Raw genomic sequence first — 23540 nt, 5'->3', positions numbered from 1 at the left:
ATTCATTCCTGACCTCTTTAGATTTATCTTGTTTCAGTGAGATATTTTCCATTATGTTTGCTCAATAAGATATCTTATTACACCCTCCTCACACCAAGAAGCCGGCAGATGTCCCTTAAGAAGAGATCATGATTATACTTACTATTGCTCAGGAATTTTCAAGATGACATTCTGTGACGCTTTCACAAAGGAGCTCAAAGTCCCGAATGGAAGAACTCTTAACTGCTTACTCTCCTCAAAAGGACAAAATACCAAAGAAACTTTTGTTTCCGCAAAACAAATCTAAATAGCTAAAAAGTAGATTCGACATAAGAGGAGGCCTAGTCCACCAGGATCTCTTAGTCAAAGAAACAGGTAGAGTAATCATACAGACACTGCCTCAAACACCACACCCTCGTTCTCCATTATGGAAATCTTCACTGAAGTCATAACGAACAAGTTACTTACCTTCGGTAACGCTTTTTCTGGTGGATACAGTATCTGCCTGTGGATTCCTCACCTTGTGAATATCCCCTGCGCCAGCAACATTCGGAAACTTTTGTAGCAGTCCACGCCGATGAAGTCGAAGACGACGTCACAGAGACACGGCTCCGCACGCGACTCCGCTGACGTCACCGGCTCCATAAGAAGACCTCGTCGGCGTGATGACGTCAGTTCCGCCCCTTTTTTCCGTGCCTTCGAGGCACACGGATGGACTGACAGCAATATATATATACACAGTATACACAGTACACAATATGCAGATCAACACACACAGTGTGGAGAATAAATAACAAAGCACAAGAAATAACATAATGCCTTTGACAGTAATAAACACATTTGAAACACCATCAATAGAAATACAGGCATAGAATTACAGGTATAGAAGGATGGACAACGGGGAGGCGGGTGGGTCAGTGAGGAATCCACAGGCAGATACTGTATCCACCAGAAAAAGCGTTACCGAAGGTAAGTAACTTGTTCTTCTGATGGATACATCTGCCAGTGGATTCCTCACCTTGTGAATAGATTCCCACAGCAGTCCCCACTCCCGGAGGAGGGTGTCCACTTTTCTATACCAGAAAGTCCTGAAGGACGGATCGAGCAAAGTGTCCGTCCCTCCTCACCTCGGTGTCCAAGCAATAATGTTTTGCGAAGGTGTGGAGGGAGGCCCAAGTTGCCGCCCTACAAATGCCCTCCACAGGAACGCCCCTAGACAAAGCAGAAGTGGAAGACTTTGCTCTAGTGGAATGAGCCCTTAAACCCTCTGGAGGTTCCTTACCAGCCAGGGAGTAGCATATCTTGATGCACAAGACAATCCATCTGGAAAGGGTGCGCTTGTGCACCGCTCGACCTTTCCTGTAGCCAACAAAGCCAGGTAGAAGCTCACCGCCCTCTTAGGGTCCAAGCGGTTTAGTCTCTTCTCCTTGGAAGGGTGAGGGGGAGGATAGAAGGTAGGAAGGGTAATGGACTGCCCCAGATGGAAGGGAGTTACCACCTTAGGCAGAAATGCAGCCCTGGTCCTGAGTACCATTCTTTCAGCATGAATGGTCAAGAAGAACAAGTTACTTACCTTCGGTAACGCTTTTTCTAGTGGATACAGTATCTGCCTGTGGATTCCTCACCTTGTGAATATCCCCTGCGCCAGCAACATTCGGAAACTTTTGTAGCAGTCCACGCCGATGAGGTCGAAGACGACGTCACAGAGACACGGCTCCGCACGCAACTCCGCTGACGTCACCGGCTCCATAAGAAGACCTCGTCGGCGTGATGACGTCAGTTCAGCCCCTTTTTTCCGTGCCTTCGAGGCACACGGATGGACTGACAGCAATATATATATACACAGTATACACAGTACACAATATGCAGATCAACACACACAGTGTGGAGAATAAATAACAAAGCACAAGAAATAACATAATGCCTTTGACAGTAATAAACACATTTGAAACACCATCAATAGAAATACAGGCATAGAATTACAGGTATAGAAGGATGGACAACGGGGAGGCGGGTGGGTCAGTGAGGAATCCACAGGCAGATACTGTATCCACCAGAAAAAGCGTTACCGAAGGTCAGTAACTTGTTCTTCTGATGGATACATCTGCCAGTGGATTCCTCACCTTGTGAATAGATTCCACAGCAGTCCCCACTCCCGGAGGAGGGTGTCCACCCTTCTATACCAGAAAGTCCTGCAGGACGGATCGCGCAAAATGTCCGTCCCTCCTCACCTCGGTGTCTAAGCAATAATGTTTTGCGAAGGTGTGGAGGGAGGCCCAAGTTGCCGCCCTACAAATGTCCTCCACAGGAACACCCCTAGACAAAGCAGACGTGGAAGACTTTGCTCTAGTGGAATGAGCCCTCAAACCTTTCAGAGGTTCCTTACCAGCCAGGGAGTAGCAAATCTTGATGCACAAGACAATCCACCTGGAAAGGGTGCGCTTGTGCACCGCTCGACCTTTCCTGCAGCCAGCAAAGCCCACGAAGAGCTGGTCATCAACTCTGATGTTCTTTGTTCTGTCCAGGTAAAAGCTCACCGCCCTCTTAGGGTCCAAGCGGTGAAGTCTCTCCTCCTCCTTGGAAGGGTGAGGGGGAGGATAGAAGGTAGGGAGGGTAATGGATTGCCCCAGATGGAAAGGAGTTACCACCTTAGGCAAAAACGCAGCCCTGGTCCGGAGTACCATTAGTTCAGCATGCAGTCAAGAATGGGGGTTTTGAACTTAGAGCTTGAAGCTCACTTACCCTCCTTGCCGAGGTGATTGCAATGAGGAATACCGTCTTAAAAGACAACAGCCTCAAGGGACATTTGTGTAAGGGCTCGAAAGGAGAACCCATAAGATAAGTTAATACCAGGTTTAAGTCCCATTGAGGCATAATAAAAAGAGTTGGAGGAAACTTGTTTGTAAGGCCCTTTATAAAACGAAGAACAATAGGTGACTTGAATAATGACGGCTGATCCGGCAAACAAAGGAAAGCCGACAAAGCCGATAAATATCCTTTCACAGTAGCCACAGCAAAGCCTTGCTGAGCAAGTGAAAGGGCAAACTGTAGAATGTTAGATAGACGAGCCTTCAAGGGATCAATGGACCTCTCTCCGCACCAAAGCACAAATTTAGACCACCTATATGAGTAAATAGATTTGGTGGAGTGTCGCCTGGACGATAAAATAACATCCACCACATCTGGCGGGAGAGAGAAAGAATTCAGGTTGCCCCGTTCAATCTCCAGGCATGAAGGTGTAAGCTCTGGAGGTGGGGGTGTAGAACCTGCCCCTCCGACTGCGAGAGGAGGTCTGCCCTCAGAGGGAGACGGAGGGCACGAGGAGAGGTGGAGAAGATCTGTGTACCACACCCTTCTTGGCCAATCCGGGGCGACCAATATGACTTGGGCCCGGTCTTGGCGAATCTTCCTCAGAACCCGAGGAATCAAGGGTATGGGAGGAAACGCGTAAAGGAGTTGTGAGCCCCAACTCAACTGAAACGCGTCCCCTAACGCTCCCTGCATCGGATACTGGAGACTGCAGAATGACGGGCAGTGAGCATTCTCGTGAGTGGCGAACAGGTCCACCCGAGGAGTTCCCCACATCCGGAAGACGTGACGAACCACCTCCGGATGAAGCCTCCACTCATGATCGGCGGAGAACTGCCGACTGAGACTGTCCGCACGCACGTTCAGAACCCCGGCCAGATGATTTGCCATCAGACAAATCTGATGGTCCTGAGCCCAGGACCATAGACGCAGGGCCTCTCTGCAGAGACAAAGAGACCCCACTCCTCCCTGTTTGTTTATATACCACATCGCGGTCGTGAAGGGAAGGGAGAAAGGCCTTGAGCGCCAAACGTATCGCCCGTAACTCCAGAAGGTTGATATGAAGCAACCTTTCCTCTAGAGACCAAAGACCCTTGATCTCCAGATCCCCCAGATGAGCACCCCACCCTAAGGTGGATGCATCCGCTATCACTGTGGCCACCGATGGAGGTAGATGGAAGGGCTTTCCTTAGGACAGATTGCCCTCCACGTTCCACCAAGATAGTTCCGCTGCAGCTTCTCCGGAGATCCTCACAGACTCCCTGAGATCTCCCTTGTGCTGATACCACTGCCTGCGGAGGCACCACTGGAGCGCCCTCATGTGCCAGCGTGCATGGTTGACCAACAGAATGCAGGAAGCAAACAGACCGAGCAGGCGAAGGACCTTCAGGACTGGAACGACCGCTCCATTGCAAAATAAAGGAATCATTTCCTGTATGTCGAGAATCCTTTGTGAGGGTGGGAATGCTCGACACACAGTAGTGTCCAGTACCGCCCCTATGAACAGGTTGTGCTGAGAGGCCACCAGGTGAGATTTGGGCACGTTTATCGAAAAACCCAATTTGAACAACAGCTGAGTTGTATCCTGCAGATGATGTAGCACCTTCTCTGGCGACTCCGCTTTGATCAGCCAGTCGTCGAGATAGGGGAAAACGGAAATCCCCGACCTTCTGAGATGGGCTGCCACCACTGCCATCACCTTCGTGAAGACTCGGGGTGCAGTAGTAAGACCAAATGGAAGGACCGCAAACTGATAATGTTGCGATCCTACTGTAAACCGGAGATACTTCCTGTGCGACTTCAGGATGGGGATGTGGGAATACGCATCCTGCAAGTCGATCGACACCATCCAGTCCTCCTGATTCTGCGCTTGAAGAACCTGCGCAAGGGTGAGCATCTTGAACTTCTCTTGCTTCAGATAAAGATTCAAGATTCTGAGGTCCAATATCGGACGCAATCTGCCGTCCTTTTTCGGAATCAGGAAATACCGGGAGTAGCATCCCTGACCTCTCTCCTGCTCTGGAACAACCTGTATCGCACCTTTCTGTAGTAACTTCAGGACTTCCTCCTGTAGGAGAAGACGATGGTTCTCTGAGCAAGCCCCTTGACAAGGAGGGTAATTTGGAGGGAATTCCCGAAAGGGAAGGGCGTACCCATTTTCTACAAGATTTAGAACCCAAAGATCTGTAGTTACAGATTCCCAATCTGGTAGAAAATGGGTAAGCCAGCCCCCCACAGGACCAACATGATCCAGAATGGCGGATCTAGGGATGCTTTGCGGTGGAAGGAGGGGCTGAAGAGGAAGAGGAAGAGGAGGAGAGCTGACGGCTACGTGAGCGACCCCTGATTCTACCTCTGTATCTTTAGACAAAGAGCCTTGCTGCTGCTGCTGTTGGGTCTGCCTGTATGAACGAAAGGTTGCCCTTCCGAAACCTCTGTACCTTTTAAACGACCCCCTTGACTGGGATTGAAGGCCCAGAGACTTAGCCGTAGCCTTGCTCTCCTTAAAACGTTCAAGAGCAGCATCTGCCTTTTTGCCAAATAAACCAGATCCATCAAATGGCAAGTCCAACAGAGTCGACTGTACATCCGGGGAAAACTCCGAAGACTTCAGCCACGCACCCCTCCTGGTGGCAACAGAAGACCATGACCCTTGCCACTGAATCCGCCGTGTCCAGCCCACTTTGGATCACCTGGCGTGCCGCTGCCTGGGCATCCGTCAAGATCTCATTAAAACCAACCCTATCCTCCTCAGATAGTTTTGGTGCCAGTTTCTTAGCAGAGTCCATGAGCGCATGAACATAGCGTCCCAAAAGGCAAGTGGCATTTGCTGATTTTAGTGCCATGCTGGCCGATGAAAAGACCTTTTTGGCCGACTGGTCCAGTTTTTTAGCCTCTCTGTCCCCCGGAACCTGAGGAAAAGCACCCTTGGATTTCCCTGAACAAGCCACCTGAATCACCAGGCTCTCAGGCGATGGATGTGATGTCAAGAACTCAGGGTCCCCTGGAGCTGCCCTATACCTCCTAGCAACCGTCTTAGAGACTGCGGGAGCAGAAAAAGGCATACGCCACACCTCCAACACAGGGTCAATAATGGCCTCATTAAAAGGCAACAACAGCTCCGAAACTGCAGTAGGAGAATGCAACACTTCAGTCAAAATTTTTGATTTGAACTCAGTAGTTGGCAACTGAAGATCCAGCAGTTCTGCAGCCTTCCTGATGACTGCATGATATGGAGCCACATCCTTCGAGGGTTAATCGGAAGGTGGAGTAATTTCCCACTCAGAAGACAATCCAGTCCACTAGCCTCTTTAAGCTCCTCAAACACCTCGTCAGATTCCACCAGCTCTCCTTCTTCTGCTTCTTCCAAAAGGTACCTTCGCTCATCAACCACTCTGAGCCTCCCTTCGCGACCGAATCCGTACAAGCGGCGTCGGCGGCGCCGTTTTCGAATCCGACGGCGCCGAACGTGGATCCGCAGGAGCAGCCGGCGTCGAACGAGGTCGAGCCGGCACCGGTGAAGAAGGAAGCGGCGTCGACGTCCTCGGCGCCGGTAGATGCCAAGACGGCGTCGCCGGAAAAAAAGGCATGAAAGGGGCCTGCGGATAGATTTGCGGCACCCCCAAATTGAATGCCATTGGACCCATAGGACCCGCAGGTGCACCAGTGTTGTACATGGCTCTCGAAAATACCCCGTCCATAGCATTTAAATAATACGAGGGGTCCTGACCTGGTCCAGGGAACGCAGGGTACTGGTCAGGCATCACCGGACTCGGGCCAACCGGCGCCGACGGTGGAATAAGCGGCGTCGCAGGCTCACCCGGTACTTGAAGTTCCTCAACCGGGGCCGGAGATGAAACCGGAGCCGGAGATGGAACCGGCGTCGGAGATGGAACCGGAGCCGGAGAAGTAGCCGGACCCGGTGAAGCCACTGGAGAAGAAGGACCAGGAGGAGAATCCGGAATGGGTGAAGGAGACACAGAGCCCTTTCGGCGTCGAGTTGGCGACTTCGACGCCGAACACTTGTCAGAGTGATGTCGAGAAGAATGCCTCCTCTTCTTCTTGTGCTTCTTGGATCGTGAAGCATGCCCGAAGTCGACTTCGACGCCGACCTCGACCTCGATCGTGACCTCGACTTCCTTCTTCCTCTCTTCTCCTTTTTCTTCCTAGCGATGAAGAGTTTCGCCTCCCTTTCTTTTAGAGCCTTGGAGCTCATCTTGCGACAGCAAGAACAACCATCCACATCGTGGTCAAATGACAAGCACCACACACAGTCGTCATGTGGATCCGTGATCGACATGTGTTTGCCACATTCACGACAGGGCTTGAAGCCCGACTTCTTTGTCGACATCTTTCTCGAAAGAGAAACAGAGAAACCCAGAAAAACACAAAGTAACAGTAAAGCTACCAACAGCGATTCCCGAAATCCGTTGGCGTCGACGGCACGGAAAAAAGGGAACTGACATCATCACGCCGACGAGGTCTTCTTATGGAGCCTGTGACGTCAGCGGAGTCGCGAGCGGAGCCGTGTCTCTGTGACGTCGTCTTCGACCTCATCGGCGTGGACTGCTACAAAAGTTTCCGAATGTTGCTGGCGCAGGGGAAATTCACAAGGTGAGGAATCCACTGGCAGATGTATCCATCAGAAAAGCCTGCTCAGCTTTAGCTTCGTTAGCCCTGTCCCCGTAAAAATGAAGTGAAGCAACTGCCTCTGCAACATTTGATGGGCTATTGGTGCTGTAGTTCAATTTCCTTCATTAACTTACCATTTCTCTTTCCAAAAGAGGAAGTACAGCTAAACTCTAGATGATGTGTTTGTCTCTGAGCAATTGTAAACCTCAATTGATTATTACTATACACTTCAGATAGGCTGTGCTAAATTCTGTATTTAACAATGTCTGCAAGGAAAGTCATCCAGAATCCTGCACATATGAGGTAATATGGACATGTTTAGAACTACAACAAAATATCTCACACTGATGCCATTGCATGCCGGTGATTTCTACTGATTAATTGATTCTTCAGTGAAAATCCAACACAATCGTAGATAGAATATAAAAAAATCACAGCAATGTTCTATCAACGTTTTAAATGGCGAGTTTTAACACATTTGATTAAATCACAAAAATGTGCATGCTAAGTTAGAAGGTGATGCTAGCATTAACAAAAGAAGGGTAGCAGACCTTTGGGTGACATTGGATGGAATGTCATCTAGTGTTTCACCATTCACAACTGCGGCTGGCTTTTCACCTTCATCTGCCATGATAAAAAAGAAACTTCATTTAAATTTGCCTGTAATGCAGTGCTCTGCAAGAATATGGAAAATGTATGCAAACATTTGTTAAAAGACAATATGTAGCACAAATCCAGATTTTCATGCAAATATGGGGAAACGTACCAGCTTTGTGACGTTTACAAAGTTTTTCAAAGTTCTCTGTGAAGTTGTGCACCTCTCTTCTATAGGGGGCTGGGGTGTGGGTGGGTTGGAGTTCAAATTGAAAGCTGAGATTCCTGTTAGTCTATCAATTATCTATGCTGCAAAAGAAAGTTGCTTACCTGTAACTGCAGTTGTCCAGTGTTGGTATTTTTTGTAGATTCACAGATTCACATGCTTGAATACATTTCCCATCATCAGACTGGGAACCCTCAGTACATAGGATTGAATAGTAGTTCTTCGACTGTGTTGACTAGTATCAGCGAAACCCAGTGGACATACATCCCATCCACTTCATTATGTCACCCAAACTTTAGTCACATAAATGGAGTAAGAAAGACCTCCTCCACTTCCATGAGGTTTAAACTGACAGATCTTTTCAGTCCATAGTGTGTGTATAAGAATCATGCGTGCCTCTTGAACCAGAGGAAAAGTGTGAGCCCCATGGTACTCTAAGAAAGATACAAAGAGTGGATAACTATAGCTACAGGTAAGTAGCTTATTTCTATTGCAGCACTGATTGGATCTTTCATAGATTCTCATGTTTGAATACAGATTAGCAGTTCAAATACAGGATGAGGGCAGTGGCTTACCATATATGAAAACGTTCTTCAACAAACTTGTTCAACAGATAACTCTGGCCATGATTGTATATCTAAGCAGTAGTGCTTGGCGAAAGAACGCATAGAGCTCTAAAGTTCTGGTGTCAGCGGTATGGGAAATAACACGACCATTCGGGAAGACATCTCCCATTGGGTGCAAATCAAATTTATTAAGAGTACGTTGTACCACTCGTTTCAGTGTTGGGGGATCCATGGATTGTTAACCAATGGAAGTAAGAGAAAGTACAGGGGACCTGGCCCCAAAAGGCAGTTGAGTTTCAACCACACCCAGTTTGTGGTGGACACAGTTTGTTCATCAGCGGAGTCAAGTTTAATTACTTTTGGCAGAATTGATGACAAGGGGATGTCTTCTGCCTGGTCACACTCTGGAATGGAGTAAGGCAATCTGGCATCTGCATGGAACCAGTGCGATGCAAACTGGCACTGCACCATCAAGTAATATAGCTGAAAGTCAGGGACGCCAAAGCCGCTCCGTCAAAGGGAAGTATGAGTGTGTCCCATCAAATCCAAGGCCTGTGTCCAGCCCAAATGAGGCATAGCAACAGACCTCAGAGGGCATTAAAAAAAAGTGTTGGTGAGGGGTATGGGGATGTTTAAGAAGAGTTAAAAGAAAGCGGGGCAGAACAATCATTTTAATAATGGCTATCTGACCCACCATGGACAGCAGGAGGTGCAGCCACTGCTCAACCTGGACTAAGTTTTTCGATGGCATGTCCATATATCAGAATTACCTGCTCCTTATCTCGGTGAATCATGATACCAAGGTATCTGGTGGAGTCACCGGACTACTGAAATGGGTATTCACATGGCACGGTTGAGGTAGAGTCGAAAACCCCCATAACCGAATAATTTTCCGAATAACAGGGGTACGATTTTGAGAGAGATGGCGGATAAATAGTAAGATTTCATCTGCATACCTGGAGCTAAGTAGAGGGCCAGGACGAAAACGGAGGTCGTGGTGAATGTGTTTTTCCTGCAACTGCTGCACCAGTGGGTCCATGGCTATAATAAAAACTAATGGTGACAGGGGTATCCCTGTCTCGTTCACGTGAAGCGACGCCACTGGTTCTAGTAAAGAAGCATAACCAGTGCTATGAAGCCGTTAGGGAGCCCTAGTTTCTACAGTGTAACCCGAAGAAAATCCCATTCCAGAGAATCAAAGGCCTTTTCTGCACTGAGCAGTGCAATGGCTGCAGGCAATTTTGGGGACAACGTATTGAGTACCGCAAATACTGTGTGGAGGTTGAAAGATGTGGATTTATGGGGAACAAGCCCTGTCTGGACCGGTGAGATAATCTGATCTATCAACAACGCCAGCCAAGTGGCAATTACTTTGGCCAAGATTTTATTGTCAAAGTTTATTAGGGAAAGGGGTTAGTATGAGGTGCAAAGTCTAGGGTCCTTGCCAGGCTTCAACAAAAGTGTGCTCACTGCTTCCCTCAGAGAGTACGGTAGAGTGCCCCCTTCAAAGGCTTCAACATACATGTCCAAGAGGTGGGGAATGAGAATGTGTTTAAGTGTTTTATAAAACGTACCCATCAGGCTGTCGGGGGCCTTAATGCCATATAAGGCATCAATGGCCTGCACAATTTCCTCTGGGGAGATAGGCTCGGTCAGAAACTGTCACTGTGCGCCAGTGATCCACACCATTGCAACCTCATCCAAATAGGTTGCTCTGTCGTCATCTCCCCAAACTCCTTTGCCCCCCGCGAGTTTGGTGGAATACAAATGTTCATAGTAGTGGAGTAGAATACGAGTAATGACAGTGTTATTGGTGACCCTTTTGCCATTTTCCAGGAGCTCTGGTATGTATTCAGGACCACAGTTCGGCTGAAGGTGGCACGCCAGTGTGTGTCCTGGGTGTTCGCCCTGCCCATATTGGCGGGCCTGGGCATACTTGCCCAGGAAAGCGATCTCTCTCTCTGCAAGGAAACGGAACTCCTCCATCAATGTCGAACAATGGTGCGACTTTGCTCCATCTTGTCTTAGTGCATCTGCCTCGTCGAGGTCCCTCAACTCAGTCTCCACCCATGTGAAACTATTTTGAATGCCTCGGAGGACTCCAGCATGTTTCAAAATACATACTCCCCAAATGTATGCCTTGAAGGAATCCCACAGGGAGGCTTGGTGAGGAACAGAGACGGTATTTAATTCAAAATATTCCAGTATGGAGCCCCTGTGTTCAGTGCGAAAGACCAAATCCAGTAGAGCAGTGCTAGGAAAGCACATCTCCTCTCCAGCCCCCGTCAAATGGGATATGTAGGGTCATCTTCACAGTGGTGAGATTAGAAAGTGTGCATGGTAGGTGCTGCGTGTGCCTTAACCAAAAAAGAGCGGTAGCTGCCAAGAACCAGTAATCAATGTGCGTCCACTCATCATGAGGAGCGTAGTAAAATGTGTATGCGGGTGTAGTAGGATGTGTGTGGCACCATGTCTCTTTCAGAGTAATTGTCCCTTATGTCCTGAAATATCCAGTTGGCCTGTGGTTTGCCAATGTTGGGGGTTCCTGAGTCAAGCAACTGATTTTGCAACTTGTTGAGGTCCCCCCAGTATAAAAGTGGCAGCGTCAAAACGTCCCAGGATGGATGAGAGCTTGTGAAAGAAATCGGGGATATACACATTAGGGGAATAAACATTCATGGGTAGTACACCGTGGTAAGCCAAATGACCAGCAAGGACCAGGTAACAGCCCTTCTTATTAATGAAGCTATTGATAAGGCTGAAGGGGATGCTTTTATGAATGAGTCAACACCCCTCACCCCTGTGAATAAGTACTGTAACTAAAAAAATATCTGTGAGATCCCAAGGTTTTTGCAAACCCGGGGGAGTCCTGTGGAGGGTGATGTATCTCCTGCAAGGAAGCACTTTTTGCCCCATGTCGTTAAGTCAATACTTGCTTGCTTTTGCGGTGTTTATTTAAGCCTCTGACGTTCCAAGTCAGAAATGTTATCTCAGCAAAAGAATCCCGGCCTTTGGAAGTCACAGTTGTAATGGAATATGTATGATTTGCTAAATAAAACAGTGAGTAATTACTTCTAGGCATTTGTTAAGTGTAAAAACAAAAGATAACAACAATCCCCAAGTAAAATGAAAACCTACCACCCTCACCCACACAGGGCACCAAACTGCAAGGTAAATCCTGAATAAACCAATAAGCAAATAAAAAACACACAAATCATGGTATGGTATTCACAAGAGTGGACAACTCTACGGAGCAGAGCCCACAAGAATAAACATCTGATGTGATACAATATATGGCTACAGGCATGTGTGTGATTGTCCTGTCTAATACATTACTGTGAAGGTGAGTGTCAGAGACTGCTCAGCAGATGATCATCCAAGAATAACACCATTTAGAAGATTAGTACAAGCATATCAGCCTGGGGGAAAAGGTCCACACTCTGCGAATCCTGCAAATCTGCCAAGATGCGGTCTGGAGTGGACAGCAGCGACCGGGCACTGCTAGATGGAAGGTCCTTACAGAAGGAGAGTGCTTCAGCTGGGGAGTCAAAGAACCTGGCCTTTAAGTCTACATCCACCCAGAGCCAAGCCGGTAATAACATACCATATTTGAAGCCTTTTGTGCAGAGGAGAGGTTTGACATCTTGAAATTTGCATCATGCCTCTTGAATCATTATTATGAAGTCGGGATATAAAGATCTGGCAGATACTGTAATGGGCCACACTTGTGAGCAAGACGGAGCACTGTATCTCGGTCCCTAAAGTTCAACAGGCGGGCAATTATTTGGCGAGGAGACATTCGAGGCAGTGGCCTGGGCCCCAACGCTCGTCGTGCGCTCTCTACCACAAAGGTGTCCATGAAGCTGTGACGGTCTAATAACTCTATAAGCAGCTGTTCTACAAACTGGTCTGGACGTCCTATATTGGTGGATTCCGCAATACTTTTGATGTGAATGTTATTTCGATCTCATCTCGCTTCGAGATTTTCGTTCTTAACTGCAACTGCTTTGAGAAGTCGTTCCATCTTATCCAGACGTTTATTAAGGGAGGTAATGCCATCCTCCAGGCCTGTGATACGCTCCTCTGCACCATAAAGTGAGTGCTGTGACGTTCAATTTTTTCTCCCATGCGATCTAGGCAGCTGGTTAATGTTTTGAAATAGCATCTGTTGAGTAGAATCCAGCCCGCAACTCTGCCATGTTGGCATTTGTCCCCATTAGTTGCTCCACAGCTCCATGATCAGACCCTCGCTCCTCGGAGTCTGACATGATCTCCGCTTTATCAGACTGTTTGGCCCTCCCAAATGGGAGCTTACATTGTTTAGGATCCCCCCTCCCATGGTGGCAAGAGGGGATGATTAACAGAGGCTTTTGTAGAGGAGGAGGTACACAGGCCCAGTACGAGGTGCCGGATGGAAGCGACTCACACCCAGCAGTTCATCAGTGGTCAAAAAAGGGGCACCACGCAGGCACTGGTTGGCAAAGTGCGTTAGAGTGGGAGTGCTCCAGCACGTGTTGTGCACTGTCCCCCAAGGAGCCTCTATTGCAGCTCAGGAATGTAGGTACGTGGACCAAGGAGACGGGTTTGGTAGGCAGAGATTTGTTTTATTGTTCGACTCCCAAGTGATGCAAGGGTTTTTAATGTGTGGAAGCTGGGCCAGTATGCTCCCAATAAGCAGGGCCCAGGGTGGTGCACACAATGTGGCTAGAACCGCTGCAGCACAGCCGGTGGCTCACACCCCCCAACCGCGCCCCCAGAGGGAAACAGCAATGCACGCCCCCCGATAGAAGCAGGGACCTTAGGGCGGTAACACACTAGACCTGAAGGCAACGCACAGGCAGCAAGTGGTGGCCCGACCAAGGCCGCCAAGTAATGCAGCCTGGGATCTCACAAAGGTATAGAGACACTCACCCGTAGCCAGGAGCTTGAACCCTCGTCGCACTCTACCATAGGGCGAAGGATGCCTCTGATGGGGAGAGGCCTCACTGTGTCGCCTCGCTGCACGGCCGCTAAAGGAGAGCCATGGCGCCGTCCAGCCCAGTCTCAGTTAGGCCACCCTGGCAGCGAGGCTCGTCAGTGTTCGGCCTCGGTCTCAGCAGCGCTGGATCAGCAGCCCAGGAACACCGCCAACATCGAGGACCACCTACCTGACGCGATTTGTGAAGCAATGGCAGGCCCAGCAGGGCTCGACAGCCCAATCCTCAGGCTCACCCAGGCATTGCTGCTGAGCCTCCGAGGAAGGCTGGGTCGGCTTTGCGCGTCAGGATGCTGCTGTCTCCGCTCACTACATCCCGGTTTCAAAATGAGATACAGCTGTATATTGTGCGAGCTATAGAGGTAGGCAGGATAGATTTAGAAACATACAGTTTGGGGCCTGTATCCCACAAATTGCGGGCCATCGCGGCAACAGCATCACTGCAGTGCGGCCATCTTGGTCACCGACATGCCCACGCCCCTCGCAAAGGCTGCAAATAGTTGGTCTGTTTTCAAAACAATTTAGTTTGGTCTTGATATAATGTCAGCAGTCTTCTCTCTGCCATGGATATATGGTTTGGGAAGTAAGTAGAGAAGGTTATACATTAAGATGAAATGATGATGGGACTTTCATGATGAACTTTTGATTTGTTCTCAAGACTACTTTATCAAAAATCTAGATATGGTTCTTGAACTGAAAAGGCTTGAATATCACTAACTCTTCTACCCAATGTGATCACTATGAACAGGTTCAAAAGGGTGCTTCATTAGTATTGCCAGCGCAACTTTTATTTCCCAAAGTGGTGCCAGTCTTTTGATTGGTGGGATAATCTGGCAAAATCCTCTCATAAATTCTTGAATATTCTTGTAGAAAACAAGAGTGGTTTATAAGGCCTTCTTAAGTACTTTGATATTGCTGGTAAGTGGGCTATTACAGAAGAATACATTAGGACTGATTTAGCTAACACTAACAAATAGAGCATGATTACGTAGAGCCATATCAAAAGGATGCAACTTGTTTTGCTTGGCATAGCTTCAGAAAGTAGTGCATCTGAGGACAAGTCTTACATGTTGAATGAGTTCGCACTGTTTTTCACATTGCCATGAAGACTGCTGGAATCTGCATTCTTCCCAACTATAGCTGCTCAGCAGCCAATCAGTTAGGTGCAAAGATTCTGGATTTGGGTAGAGAATTTGTCCGAGCACAATAAAGTTAGGGCTGTGTGGAACTAAATGGGTTTTTCCACTGGCATGTGCCACAGTTCAGGAAATCAATGTTGCCTGGGTCAAGCTTGGGCTATCAAAACCAGGAGACACAAGTCTCTCCTCATCTTGCATAGTAGTCTTGGGATCATTGGAACTAATAGCAGGCACAAAGGAAATTAGGTTTCCAAATAATGTAGAGCGCTTCCTCTTGAGACCCTGGTTAGGACCATCTACTTTTCAATTTCAGGCATTTTTTGTTGTGGTTCATTGTAAATAGGTCCAACTTTGATTTCCCCACTGATGGAACACCATTTCCAGTTGGGGGTGGTTTATATCTCACTTGTGGTTTGCTGATCGGAACCTGCAGAGTTTTTTCCGCACAGGAATGGTTTACTTCTGGCACATATTCCACTAGAAAGTCTACCTTGTGCTTCAGTGCCCACATACATAGATGCAGTGTTTCCTATGACAGTGCAAAAGATATTGTGCCCCCTTGTTTCTTTATATAGTACATTCTAGTTCCACTGTCTGTGTATATTAATACTTGCTTGTTCTGCATTTGTGGTAGAAATGCTTTTAGTGCCAGCCACACTGCTCTGAGGTCTAGGCAATTTATGTGCGTTGACCTTTACAAACCACTCAAATCTCTGTTCTCATGCTATTTCTGCAGAAGTGCTCCCCATCCTGTTAGGGAGGCGTCTGTAAATATTAACACTTGGTGTTCTAATGGTATTAACAACAAACCTGCAAAAATGTTTTCTTTGTGCCCACCATGTCAAGCTGTTCCTGATGTGTTGAGTTACGAATGAATTAATTAATGACCATTTATATAGCACAACAGATACAAATGAAGGCATTCCAACACTAGCGAGCATAGATTATGTTTTTTACGTGTCTAGGGCTTGCTTAGTCAGTCATCGACACTTGGTCCATTAATGATGACTTTGATTAAAAACATCCTACCTTTTTTCTCATCTTCAACTGATGAGATTTCTATTGTTGATTATTTACTGGAATTTCGGACAGAGGAAGTGAATTTGCTTTTCTATCAGTCGTTTGTGATGCTGCTACCTCCTTACCTGCAGGAATCATTTTCACATCAGCTTTGTTCAAATCCAACTTAGTTGGCAGACCACAAGACTGAGCCTTAGTAGCAGGCTTAATGGGTTGCTTCTTATATTTTTCTGCCAGTCTACTATTTCCAACCTTCTTTTCTTGACAGGAAAAGCAAGGAGTTGCTGGGGCAAAGACATTCTATTCGAAAACATGGGGCCCGATTCATACCGGTAAACTGAGACGAAAGTCTAACTTTACGGCGTTTGGTATTCACAAAGGGCATTTACTGCTTGTAAATGCCCTTTGTCAAAACCAAAAGTTTAACTTTACGACTTTCAGCATTCGCAAAGGGCATTTACAAGTCGTAAATGCCCTTTGTGAATACTGAAAGTCATTAAGTTAGACTTTCGTCTCATTTTACCTTTGTGAATCGGGCCCTTTATGTCTAACCTCTTGTGCGATCCTTTAAAGTCTTATAAGGAAAAGTAACACATAAATATATTTTTGGCAGATGTGGTCAGGATGAAGGCAAGCTATACATAAAGTATGCTTTGCCCACATAAATACGCCTTTTGCCACACAAAGCACATTTTAAAAAAAGGACCGTTTATTCTTTTTCTCCTTTTCAGTCATAACAGCACCGGAAGGCAAAAACTGGAGCACATTACTTGCTTAGCAAATGTGTGGCCTTTTGTAGTAAAAACGTCAAATGTAGGGCAGAGCTCTTGAAGGATCCTCTCACAAACTATCAGTGCAAAAAGCGTTGGGCCTCAGTGAAAGGGTCTCTCCACCTCACTGACTATAATTTGGGTGACATAAGGTAGATGGGATACATAGGCCCGCTGATCAGATGATATTAGTGAACACAGCAACATGACTATTATTCAATTTTATATACTGAGGATTCCCAGCCGGGTGATGGGTACTATATGAAAGCATTCAAATCTATGAAAGTTCCAATGATGGAGAACCTGGAACTCTTAGACAGTGGTACTGTAAAAAATGTACATCAATCTATTGCAGGGTCTGGAAAAGTCACCTGATAAGCACAAATCATTTTCCAGGTTATAAATATCCCACAATGGGGAGCACTGATCTGGCGGGTCTCTATACACCCGGTGAAGCAGAGGATGACCACTTTCCTGAATTCTGAAGAAGCTCAATGGAAGGCAGAAGCCATCCCGTCAGCAGCTGCAGCCTTTCCTCCACTTTCAATAGAGAGTCCAAAGGGAGACATACCATGGCAGATGTAGACCAGCCTATGATGCAGGGCTCAAGAAGGTGCGCATCAGAGTCACAGCAACAGACATGCAGCACCCGCTCTACATAGTAGTATGCGACAAGACACTTTGGTCTCGATTAGACCCAAGCGGAGGCACTCACTCTACCTAGACCCAATCAGTACCATCACCACTCTACTGCCAACAGAAAACAGAGTAGACACTGACATAGTTGGGAAAGCACAGTCAGGCTCATGTCCCTGTTCCGCCAGGTGGACTATAAGATTAGCTTCCTTGGGAAGCCAAAACACCCCACCTTTTCCACCCCAATTATAAATGTAATTCTCACCTGCATCGCTGGCAGACTCACCTGTAAGAAAAATATATGTGTCAGGAATAATTAATTATTTAATTCACAGAAAAGCATTGCTTAGCTTAACAAATTTTCTACATTAAGGCTCAACATTGGTGAAACTATATACGTTATAGAGGGAGGGGGGGGGGAGAGAGAGAGAGAGAGAGAGAGAGAGAGAGAGAGAGAGAGAGAGAGAGCGAGAGAGAGCGAGAGAGAGCGAGAGAGCGAGCAGAAACATGTCTAAAAGGACTTCTCATGAGACAAACAGATCAAAGACCATGTGAAGGCTTATCATACATCCTAATTTAGCCACATATTTTTTGGGCTTGAATTTTTGTTAGAGCGCAAATCATTAGCAAGTGTGCTTTGTAGGTTTGCGCTAGGCGTGAGAATAAACAGTTGTTTTATGCATATGCATGGGCCCTTTAACCAACAAGTTAGATATAACGGGATTTGCATAAATATTTAGTAAAAATCTATCATTAGAAAAATAAAAGGTACAAAGATGTATAATACAAAGGGGGTTGCACATATTTTGAGTCATCCTTTGGGTGTCTGGGGAGGAGTGTGTCAGTAGCATTTTAATGCTATTATTTTCCATTGCTAATCACTGATGATAATTAATGGACAATTCCTTTCGTACTTGCTTTTTCCATTTTTTAAATAAAATAAATGTTTTTTTATGTATCCCCATACCAGCTAGTTTTCCTACTGTCCCCATTCTCTCAGGCCAAGGAATATGAGAAGCTACCACAGTAGCATATGACTGTGCGATGGTCATTCATCAGGGATTATGGTGAACATGCCAATGTTTCAGCTGGCATTTAAATACGCTGAAATGAGTCACTTTGGAGCAGCCCTGGATTCTACCCAACATGACTTCAGATCTCGGCACTCCACAGAGTCTGCCCTGATCTTAGCGACAGAAGAGATTCGCAAGTCAATGGATGGGGACGGGTGGGCGGCCCTCATTTTGCTCGACCTCACAGCAGCCTTCGATACCGCAAATCATGAAGTGCTGGTACAAAGGCTGCAGATGTCGGTATCAGTGGGAAAGCCCTAGCCCTACTATCATCATTCCTGTCAGCTAGGGAACAATCAATCTACTGGAATGGACTTCACTCACAACTGTTCACTCTCCCAGGTGGAGTCCCCAGGGCTCGGCCTTGTCCCCCACCATGTTCAACATCTATGTCGCTCCCTTAGCCAATCTAATAAAGAGCCATAGCTTCTCGCTTGTGTTGTACGCGGATGACACCCAGCTAGTGGTGTCCGTGAAACACAGCGTGGATGCGACTGCTGAACGGTTCCGTAATTGCATCACAGCACTGATGACCTGGATGAACTAATTTTTTTTTTATTATTAAATACAGGTAAAACCGAGGTTGTAGAGTTTGGTCCGAAATCATCAGTCTGGAGCCAATTATGGTGGTCCCCTGAAGCCGGAAACTGCCCTGTGCCGGCGTTTAAAGCTAGGAATTTAGGTGTCCTGATAGACAAAGACCTCACGCTTGCCCCCCAGATAAACCAGGTGTCCTCAGCCTATTTTTTCACTTTGAAGGTCCTTCGGAAGATCCTTCCCTTTATCCCTGAGGAAAGCGGTGGTTGGCGCGCTAGTGTTGGCGAGGTTGTACTACTGCAATGCCCTGTACTTGGGAGCAGATGCAGCCCAGCTCTCCAAACTCCAATCTCTTCAAAACGCAGCCGTGAGAGTATTGCTCAATCTTCCCAAACATCACCCCACATCCGCCAGCATAAAGCAACTCCACTGGCTCCCAGTAAGACAGCGGGTGGATTTCAAGGCCCTGTGTGTAGTACACAAACCCTCCACGGTGGAGGGGCTTATGGTCTACAAGCTCTATTCCCCTGCTACGTACCATCACACTGTCTCAGATTCTCGAACACTGGACTGGTACTCTGCCCCAAGATAAATAGAGCAAGGTGGGGGGGAAAGCGCTTTTCATTCCAAGCAGCTAAACTGTGGAATTCCCTTCCGACACTACTCCGACTCCAATCTAGTAGGTTACTCTTTAGGAAGCAAATAAAAACATGGCTTTTCTTTCAACGCTAACTCGTCTCGCTGTACCAGCCTGCACATACCTTAGCGCCAAGACGCCTCGGCAACAGTGCGCTTTAGAAATATCCAGTCAGTCATCCCTGCATTCTATATATGCATTAATTGTCACATGTTGTGCACCTTAATTTGCTCCCACAAAATAACTATAAATGTTGGGCTCTTAGGCCCAGACCTTCCCTTGCCAACCTTCATGATGGCACTTGTCAATATGCAAAAGGAGCAATTGAAGGACAGAATGCAGAACAACGTCATACATTCATCCCAGTACAGAGATCTGGGCCTAAATCCATTGTTTTTTGCTCCCCATGCCATTCTAGTTTGAACCCAGTTATATACAAATCAGTCTTGACCCCGCACTCAATTATTAAAGGTCCAGCTCGAACAGCCAGGCCAGGTTCTCCCTGGACTGGAAACAAGCATCCTAGGACCGGTTTTGGGGTTTCACCCCTCATCAGCCAGGATAGCTTGACTCCAGTGGCATGGAGAGCACAGGACCCACGTTTGGGCATTCCCGTCCCATTCGGGGTGACAAATGCAAAAACAACAGTTGATGGACAGAATGCAGAACAATGTCATACATTCCCCGCAGTACAGAGATGTGGGCCTAAATCCATTGTTTTTTTTGCTCCCCATGCTTTAATTGTCACATGTTGTGCACCTTAATTTGCTCCCTCAAAATAAATATAAATGTTGGGCTCTTAGGCCCTGACCTTCACTTGCCAACCTTCATGCTGGCACTTGTCAATATGCAAAAGGAACAACTGAAGGACAGAATGCAGAACAATGTCATACATTCACCCCAGTACAGAGATCTGGGCCTAAATCCATCGTTTGTTTGCTCCCCATGCCATTCCAGTTTGAACCCAGCCATATGCAAATCAGCCTTGACCCTGCGTCCAATTGGAACAGTCCAGCCCGAACTGCCAGGCCAGGTCCTCCCTGGACTGGAAACAAGCATACTAGGACTGGTTTAGAGGTTTCACCCCTCATCAGCCAGGATAGCTTGACTCTAGTGGCATTGAGAGCAATAGACAACTTATGTGAGTTTGATATTCAACAGAATAATAGCAATGCATTTTTTTAAAAATAAAATGTAGGAGACGTGGATTTACCTAAAAAACCTCTGCTTTGGGTCTTATAAAATAAAGTGATCAGGAGATCATTACCTATGATGTGAGCCCATCTCATCCCATGAGGAATGTGGTATACTTTTCAAAGAGTGTAGTATTTGTTCCAGAGGGGAAACTTGCTACCCCGATGCTCCATCCCCACTCTACATATACACATGTTTAAAATGGCCTCTGCATCAATCAATGTTTTGAAGATGTCAAAGAAAGGATAGAAGACTGTGGCAGAGGACTGCCTCTCAAATGTAAAGGGTGCAGCCCCGTTGGCTGCCTTTTTACTCCAGAAATGGCCCCTGTTAGGAGCCACTTTGTATGAAAAAGAACAATGGCCGGTCCATCAATGCAGGGTGGCCTGCCAGACCTGGGTGCAGAGTTGGTCTAACCTCTAGGGCGGTCGTCCTCAAGTCTGGGGAACCAGGTTCGAGTCTCCGCAAGGACGCACAACATCCTGTGATTCTGGGCAAATCACTTAATCTCCCCGTGCTTAACAAAAATGAATGTGTCCTCATGTAACGCAACTGGTGCTCGTGTAAAGCGCTCTGATACCCGATACCTTCAAGTCAAGTTCGCGCTATATAAATGTATATATGTGTAAAATAAAAAGGGGATTGGCAGGCAGGCTACACTAGGGCTGTGGCAGAGGATTACATCTCAAATGTAAAGGGTGCAGCCCCATTGGCTGCCTTTTTACTCCAGAAATGGCCCCTGGTGGTAGCCACTTTGTATGAAAAACGACAGTGGCAGGTCCATCAATGCAGGGCGGCCTGGCAGACCTGAGAGCACAAAGACAGACCTCTATTGGGATTATGTCCCTGGAGAAAAGCAAAATGAGTGCCCCACACTTTCGCTGGGAGTTTTCTCTCAATGCGTGCAGGATTCGTGAAGACTTTATCGGTCTAGGAATGTCATGGATAGCATGATGGTCAAGGACTGGATAACACTGAAAGGAATGCTGCTCTAGAGGGGTCACCACAGTAGAGCAACCATCTGACACCTTTAGCATACAGGTCAGTCCAGCCCAATGGTTTACAGAACAGCGGAACCAGTGGTGGCTCTGCTGCAGGGAAAAAAGCACACCGCCCCAGCCACTAAGTGAGGCAATGGAACTGAATGGTTGGCGGACAAGGCATCCAATAATTATTTGCTAATGAACTCTTTCACCCTCCTCCAGATCAAGCCCTTAGTCACATCAGTACAGTCCTCTCTCAACAATGAAAAATGTTTGGACTAAGAAGCATGAAGATTTAGTCTAAGTCAATGATATTGAACCCTCAAATGTTTTTGCGGTTGAATGATGAAGGAATTTAGAGGATGTCTATTTCGGAGTAGATTCCAGTGAGTGTAGCACAGACAATAATAACTCCATTGCCACTGAGGTTGGTGTAACAAAGCCTTCACACTGAAGGATAACCTAATATGGATAAACTTTCCAAGGTGCCACACTGGATTTGGAACTTTTCAAAGTAACTCTTCCAACACTGAGATAGGTGGCACCATTAGCTTTGAGACAACCTTATTTATACCTTTGTAGTGAAGACACAGAGCTTTATAAAGCTTAGACCCTTACGCTCTGACATCAGTTTTCAATGGAAGACTTCCGCACCCTCAGATCCAGATGGACTATGAATGGCTGTAGTCTGACAGTGTGCAACATTCAGCTTGGGAGCTTTTTAAGAACCTAAAAGTCCACTTAACAGAACAGAGAGGAAGGAATGTGATGAGGAATCTCATGGTTAGAGAATCCACCAGAAACAGAATTATGGAAGGTAAGTTACTTGTTCTTCTTAGTGGAGAGGTGTGGCTCACTGGTTAGAGGCAGCAGATCCGCAAGCAGAGAATCGGCCAGGGACCAGGGTTCAATTCCCGACGCGGCAGGGTTGTGGACCAGGGTCAAAACGGACTCGATAATTCTCGCCTCGGTACCTACTCTAACCAGGAACACACTCGGCAACTCTGGGCATTAGCTTGCCTCATCTCCACAACGGCCCCCCACATTCGCCGGGGATGCCTGGTTTCACCTTGGAGATACCCAGGAGGGACCATCTCACAGGGATAGCCAGGACGGGTTCCCCAGCGGTCTACAGCGCCACGACGCCTCAGGGCAGCAGTGCGCTTTACAAGACACATACATTTACATACATTTACATTTACATACTTCTAACTACCAAAGCAATGCATGTTAAAAGTGGGGGCTCTGAGGAATAGACATACACCTTGAAGTCCTAAAAGACCAAGCTGGCAAAATGGCCCTTCCATGTACTTCTTTGTTGAAAAAAGTAGGGCCTAATGAAGTTTGGTATGGACACACATAGCAGCCTGGCACATGGCCAAAACCGAAACACTTCTAGCCAATACCATAGTGGTGGACTTGCTCTGGTAGAATGAGCACGAAGACCCTCAGGAGGCTCCTTTGTATCCAGGACATATTATGTTTTTATGCACAATGTGTTCCACCTGGACAAGGTTTGTTTCTGAATTGGCTGTCCCATCTTAGCATCGGCTTCCACACATTGCCCCTTAGTGCATTTGAGGAGAAAGCTAAGAACTCTTTTGGGGTCCAACTAGTGGTGCTTCTTCTCCTCCTTAGAGATACGAGGTGGAGCAAAAAAAGTAAAGTGTGACAGACTATCCAACAAAGAAGGGACAGACCTTCTTTGACGAAAAGTAAGAACAAGTTTGCAGCACCAATTTGTAAGGGAAGAAGGTGGTATAAGGAGACA

General features: G+C 47.0%; 1 protein-coding gene across 10 annotated transcripts in view; it reads right to left on the bottom strand.

Annotated features, from left to right (window-relative positions):
• Positions 1 to 23540, bottom strand: part of IFT54 (intraflagellar transport 54) — a 543753-nt gene that overhangs the window by 134763 nt on the left and 385450 nt on the right. For 6 of the 10 annotated variants that reach the window (XM_085645123.1, XM_085645125.1, XM_085645128.1 and 3 more), the window contains 2 exons: positions 17611 to 17631; positions 7971 to 8043 (listed from right to left, as the gene is read on the bottom strand). In XM_085645123.1, the coding sequence (XP_085501249.1) occupies positions 7971 to 8043; positions 17611 to 17631 (94 nt within the window). The remainder of the gene's footprint in view (positions 1 to 7970; positions 8044 to 17610; positions 17632 to 23540) is intronic. The other 4 variants (XM_085645129.1, XM_085645127.1, XM_085645130.1 and 1 more) reach the window with 1 other exon arrangement.

Source organism: Triturus cristatus, chromosome 3_1 (genome assembly GCF_964204655.1).
Source record: "Triturus cristatus chromosome 3_1, aTriCri1.1, whole genome shotgun sequence".
Lineage (NCBI taxonomy): Eukaryota > Metazoa > Chordata > Amphibia > Caudata > Salamandridae > Triturus > Triturus cristatus.
This window is presented reverse-complemented; position numbering and strand designations above follow the sequence as displayed.